Source organism: Strigops habroptila, chromosome 9 (genome assembly GCF_004027225.2).
Source record: "Strigops habroptila isolate Jane chromosome 9, bStrHab1.2.pri, whole genome shotgun sequence".
In the NCBI taxonomy this organism is placed as follows: Eukaryota; Metazoa; Chordata; class Aves; order Psittaciformes; family Psittacidae; genus Strigops; species Strigops habroptila.
In genome coordinates, this window is record NC_044285.2 from 30,336,542 (window position 1) to 30,342,604 (window position 6,063).

At 57.5% G+C, this 6,063-nt stretch overlaps 1 protein-coding gene and 1 long non-coding RNA gene across 2 annotated transcripts; one reads left to right on the top strand and one right to left on the bottom strand.

Moving 5' to 3' along the window:
* Positions 1-1,011: 1,011 nt before the first annotated feature.
* Positions 1,012-3,027, bottom strand: LOC115613209 (transcription factor SOX-3-like). The gene has a single exon (XM_030498368.1). The coding sequence runs from the start codon at positions 2,803-2,805 to the stop codon at positions 1,849-1,851; it is 957 nt and encodes a 318-aa protein (XP_030354228.1). The 5' UTR covers positions 2,806-3,027; the 3' UTR covers positions 1,012-1,848.
* Positions 3,028-3,711: 684 nt separating this feature from the next.
* Positions 3,712-5,230, top strand: LOC115613210. The gene is made up of 2 exons (XR_003993311.1): positions 3,712-4,108; positions 4,745-5,230. It is a non-coding gene; the product is annotated as an uncharacterized LOC115613210 (long non-coding RNA).
* The last annotated feature ends 833 nt before the right edge of the window (positions 5,231-6,063 follow it).

Genomic DNA, 6,063 nt, shown 5'->3' on the forward strand with positions numbered 1-6,063 from the left:
AGCGGGCAGCGGAGGGGCGCAAACCGCCCCGAAGTCGCTGCTCACACGGGGAGAGCAGAGCAGGCCTGTCTGACCAAAACCAAACAACCAAAGCACCCTCCTGACCCCTTTCCATCTGTACCAAGACAAACAGCAAAAAGGTTAGTGGAAGCAGAGGCTTCAGGGCGGGTTGCGGTGCGAAATGCACTGACCGTTTGCAAGGACGCTCGGCCCGCGGAGCAGCCGCCGGGCCCGGGACACCCTGACCCGGCCCGGGACCCCTCTCCGAGTCAGAAGGAGCCAAGCCCATGAGTCTTGCTGCCGAGCAGGGGGAGGGATACGCCTTCTCCCGCTCGGCCGGCGGCCCCGGGGTTCCGTGGGGGCTGCAGCCCGGGGCTGTTCCGCAGCGCCCGCAGAAATACAACGGGGAATAACGCAGACCCCTAAAATACAAGAAAGAAAAGGAAATAAAAGTTGTCCAGGCTAAAAACACTCGTCAAACATACTGAAAAGATTGAATTATTTATTTCCTCTTGGGACTCCTGTAACCATTCATTTTTAATAAAGTCTAATTAAGAGTTCCCCAACGGGTTTTACTTTTGTAAATATTTCAGACGAGCTCGGGTTTCTAGGCAAATCCTCCAAAGCAAAAACCAACCGTGGCGAACACGGTAACCCACTTCCCTCCCCGTCGGCCGAGAGGATCTAGCCGGGCGGAGAGGCAACAAGTGGCCGGCAGCTCGGAAAGCAGCAGCCTCGGTAACACAGCGACGCTTTCCCGGCCCGGGTCCCGCTTTCCTTTAGAAGAAAACTAACCCGAAAGAGCGATCTCTCCGTTCCCCAACCAAACACCCCACGACACGGCAGCCGCAGAAAAGCGATGACAGGTTCCAGGCCCCTCAGGCAGACCGCGGCTGCTGCGGAGAGCCACGGGAAGGAGCCGCTGCCCCGCTCCGCGCTCCCCGTTGCCCGTTCCCGTGGAGGGACCGCACCGGCTGCGCGCCCGCACAAACCGCCCGGACACTGCGGACGTGCCTGATATAAAATTTATTGATCTCTCTTCGTTGGAAGAAGGAAGAAAACGAGGAGTAGGGACAGGGAAGGAGTATTTCCATTACTTTTTTTTTGGGGGGGGGGAAATCCAGTAGACAAAACTAAAACGTTTCTTCATCCGATATGTCAAAACATGTACCACAGTAAAATTCACAAACCAATTTACATAAGTATACATCTTAAAAAAAAAAAATAAAATCCCAAGACACTCAACTTACTATAAATAAAAGAAATGCGTTTGCGACCCGCACAGCTCTCTCCCACCTCCCCTTTTTTTAAGGAATAAAACCCTAAAGTTAAAAAATTGTGAAAGCTATAGATTGTGGATAGAAACCAAGCGAGACTCGGTAAGGTGGGAAGAACAAAACACTCAAGAAACCACAATGATAATGTGAACGACCGAGTTTAAAAACAAAAGCCCGCCTTTTTCTTTTATGTCATTGCAACGCTAGAAATCAAACTGGAAGATGCAAGAACTTTTAAGAACTTTTTAAGCGAATAAAACAGTGCCCAACCTAGCAGAAACCAGGGAAGGAAGTTGCCGTGGTTTGAACACTTCACAACGGCTTCTAGGAGGCAGGAGTTGTGCTCTATTAAAATAGCTTGCTCAAATAATGTTCTGTACAAAAAAAAAAAAAAAACCAACAAACAAAAAACGCCAAAAAAAAGACACAACTAACGGATTTGTTTTTTAAAAGTTCTCCAAAGTTAGTATTAAGTCTGCTAAGCCGAGCAATGCTGCCGTGCGTCCCGGTGTAGTCAGGGAGCGATGGTGGGGTTAGGGATTAAGACGGGAGCCGTCCGGAGCAGCCAAGTTTATATGTGAGTTAGTGGTACGGTACCATTCACGCCAGTCCCGGCACTCTGGTAGTGCTGGTGGACGCTGTGTAACCTGCTGCCCTGCAAGGCGGAAGGGTCTGTGGCATCCCCTCCCGGGGGCAGGTACATGCTGATCATATCCCGCAGGTCTCCCAGGCAGGCCCTCTGAGAGTGGGAAGTGATGGCAGGAGGCGGCGAGCTGGGCTCGGATTTCACGACCGAGCCCATGGAGCCCAGGCTCATGGCCGTAGAGGGCTGCTGGCCGTAGGCTGCGGGGGACATGCTGTAGGTGGAGGCGGCGTTCATGTAGGTCTGGGCCGTGGACATCATGGGGCTGTACTGCAGGCCCGTCATGTCGTAGCGGTGCATCTGCTGCAGCTGGGGGCTGTTCATGCCCGGGTGCTGGCTGTAGCCCAGCTGGTCTTGCATCAGTGAGTAAGCCCCGTTTGTCCAGCCGTTCATGTGGGCATAAGTGTCAATCCTCTGCCCCACCCCGACGGGGCTGTTTACCGCGTTGCCACCCCCCGGGGCCAGCAGATTGCCGGGAAGCGAGTATTTGTCCTTCTTCAACAAGGTCTTGGTCTTCCTTCGGGGCCGGTATTTGTAATCCGGATACTCCTTCATGTGCACGGCCCTCAGCCGCTTGGCCTCGTCGATGAAGGGCCGCTTCTCGGCGTCGCTCAGCAGCTTCCAGTCGGCCCCGAGGCGCTTACTGATCTCCGAGTTGTGCATCTTGGGGTTCTCTTGGGCCATCTTCCGCCGCTGGCCCCGCGACCACACCATGAAAGCGTTCATGGGGCGCTTCACCCGGTCCTGGTCCGAGCCGGCTCCCGCTCCGTTGCTGGTCCCGCCGCCTCCGCCGCTTTTACCGTTGCTCCCCGGAGCGGGGTTACCTCCAGCGCTGCCCGGCGTGGGCTGTGGCGTCTTGATCTCAGTCTCCAGCATGCTGTACATGGCCGGAGCCGGCAAGAGGTGCGCCAGGGTGGCGGGCAGGCGGGCACCAGGTCGGGGAGAGGAAGTTAAAAACAAGCAAACAAACAAAAAAAGGTGAAAGAACCTGCCTGGGTGGCTGCTGCGGGAGGAAGTTTCTCTGCCTGGCGGGCGGAGGCGCCGCACCCAGAGGTGATGCTGCTAGAGCGGTTCGGTGCGGAGCAGCTCCCGCGGGCAGCGCCAGGCGATACGCGCCCCAGTCCCGGGGGTATTTGATTGACGGGCTATAAATGAGCTGGCGGCAGCCAATCAGCGAGCGGTTCCCGACAGCCCCGACGCCGGTAACCGACCAGCTGGGGGGCGGGAGGAGTCCAAAAGTTGGTGTTTTGGGGCTGCCGGGGCTGGACCGGGTCCCTCCCGCCGCGCCCTGGGTCCTGCACCTGCCCCCGGCTCTGGGCGTGCGGCACAGGACGGGACAGAGCCGGGGCTGCGCGGTGCGGAGAGGCCGGTGGGCCTTCGGCAGCTGCCGGCTGCGGCGCGGGGGAAGGAGCGGGGCCGGGGCTGCCCTCCAGGGCGCGGGGAGGAGGAGCAGGGCGGAGCGCTGTGCCGCAAGCGGGAGCCGCGCGTTCGCCGGGCACAAAGAGATTCGGAGCTCCCGGAGGGATGCACCGCTCTGTGCCAAGCCCGGAGAAGCTGCCTGGAGATGGAGCGAGCCCTCGCTGCACGAACAAGCTCCAGTTGGCGGGAGGAAATAGGGGGGCGGACTAAACTCTTTTGCTTCTGAGCCTTCTCCTGGGGGGAGTCGGCACTGCCCTGCCGGGAGCGGGCCGATGGGAAGGCGGCGGTGCGGGAGCGGGCGCGGGTGCGGGTGAAGCTGTGCTGACTGCGGGCAAGGCGCTCCCGGCCACCCCTATATACGCCCCGCTCATTGCGGCTTGAGCTTTTCCACTCGGCTGCCCCAAAAAGAGTAGGGGGGGGAGGGGACAACGCTTGCAAAAACCCCCAAGTTTCATGGCAACAGCAAAGTTCCTTCCGTGTGAAAGAAAACTTTGGTAGACGGCGTGTGAGTGGCGCGGACTCACTGGAGCTGTCAATCACGGGCTTCCCTTTCCGTCTTTCCCCTCCTCTTCCCCTTCCATCTTTCCTCCCTTCCTTTTTACTTTTCCCCGAGGCACGGACACCTGCACGGGCAGGGCCGGCAGCTCCTTGAAAGCACGGCGGGTACAGAGCTGCCTCGCCCCGCCGCTGTGGGACCGACGGCAGGCGGGACGCGCTGCCCTGTCCCGGTCCCTTCTCGTCGCCTCTCCGCGCCCTGCTCCAACTCCGGGTGGGGAAGCCTGACGGTTCTCCCGTCCGGGGCGCGCTGTGGGAGGAGAGGCAAACCGAGCCTGCGATCTGCTCGGAGCCGCGCTGGGGGAGCGCCAGCGCCGGAGGAAGTGGGCAGCACCGCCGGTTCCGCTGGGGTAGCTCTGAGCAAACTGCCCCGGGGCTGTGCAGGCGGCAGAGGGGGGGCCGTGGTGGGGACGTGGTTGGGCATCACGTTCCGTACTGGGGGGGGCCGGCGAGGGTGATGCTGCCGGCGCAGCTCCCCCGTCTTGGCAGCCGTTGGTGTTGCCCCAAAGAGAAGACCGCAGGATGGCGGTAATCAGCACGGGGAGAGAGGACACCTCCAGGGCAGGGCTCCAGGCTGGACCCGGAGAAAGAGCCCGAGCCGGTGCCGCTGCGGGCCGGGGAGGCTTCAGCTGGGCGGTGGAGGGGACCGTTCTGCCTGGCCCCGTGCAGCGTGTCCCGCAGTTGAGGGAACCGAGCGAACCGGCTTAAAACGGCACCGGTGGCACTCGGGAAAGAGCACGGTGTCGTGGTGGGATCCTGGTTTGAGTAGATCTGAGCACTGCTGTGATCTGGCACTCTTAAGCTGTCACTGGTTTTGTTCGATTTTTTTTTTTTTTTTTTTTTTTTTCAGACAAAATCATCTGTTGAACAAAGTCGAAGGGGAAATAGATCCCACTTGCGACGAGCTACGGTGTTGTCAGCGTTTTGTCTTTGTTGTAGTTTGGTTTGCTGCTGGTGTGTTCTGGGGTGGTCAAACTTTTGCAGCCCGAGAGAAGAGGGTGACAGGGAAAGTTTCAGGCAGTATCACTCTAGGAAGCACGCTTCGGGCGGAACTTTTAACTTTTGCAACATGTTGGAAAAGCTCTAGACAAGCTGTAATTAACCTCAAACCCCTTCAAATATTTTGACCCCTTCAGCCGATGTTTAAGACGTGCCAAGCTGGGCTGAATAGCGGACTGTCCCTGAAATTACTTTATACAAACGTTTGTTGGAGGGACTGAAACATGCTTCCATGCAACGAAAAATGAGGCGAAATACGGAATGTCAGGTCATGCTGAAAGCCCCATGAGCTGTGTTTCCTTCGATGTTTAAATAAATATTACAACGTTAAGTTTCAGACTCTTACTTTTTACATTTTCTTTCAATTTACGCTCCGAAACTCAAATTACATGATTTTTTTTCCCCAGAGGCTACGCTATTTAACACTTTAAGATCCTTTATATTTCAAAGCAAGACAACATTTCTCTTGAAACATCGCTAATTTCCTTGTAATGAACTGAAGCTGACTGAATAAAAAAGTACTCATCGATTCATGCATTTCCACACTTCACGGGTCCCTGTAATGTTCCCACTACACTAGGGTGTCCATACCGCACATGTCTGAGGAATACGTAAGAATTGGCTGATTTCTGCTTCCAGAAGAAGGGGTAAGCAAGGACACGCTGCTCGAACTCCTCTGCCTCTACATTAGTGATGGGTGCACGTAGAAAACCCACAGTAAGGATTTCTTGAACCATTTCAGCACCCGAGAGGAGAACCAGCCGCCAGTTCCCCTCCCAGGAGCAGTGCTTTCCCTGGGAACCGTGATTTCCCGGCTGCCGGGTGAGTCGGGGCCCCGCAGGGGAAACTCTCCGGGCAGCCCGGCGCTGTGGTCGCTCTCGAGTCTCCAGCAGCAGCAGCGCACCCGGCGCTCCCCCCGCCACACACCCCGCGGCGGCCGGGCTGTACCTGCGGCCCGGTAGCCCCTCGACGGACCGGCCCTGCGGTGCGGGATGCTGGGAGCTACCTTTAACGCTGGTACCCCACCGCTCCCACAGATGGAAGCGGGGCTTGAGAATTAGCTCCTTCTCCCTTCTCTGGTCTGAAAACTACAGACCGCTGGTGATGCGCGGTGAGTAGCAGAGGAAGCGAGGCAAGCCCCGCTCCACCAGCTCCTGCTCCCTAAAGTTA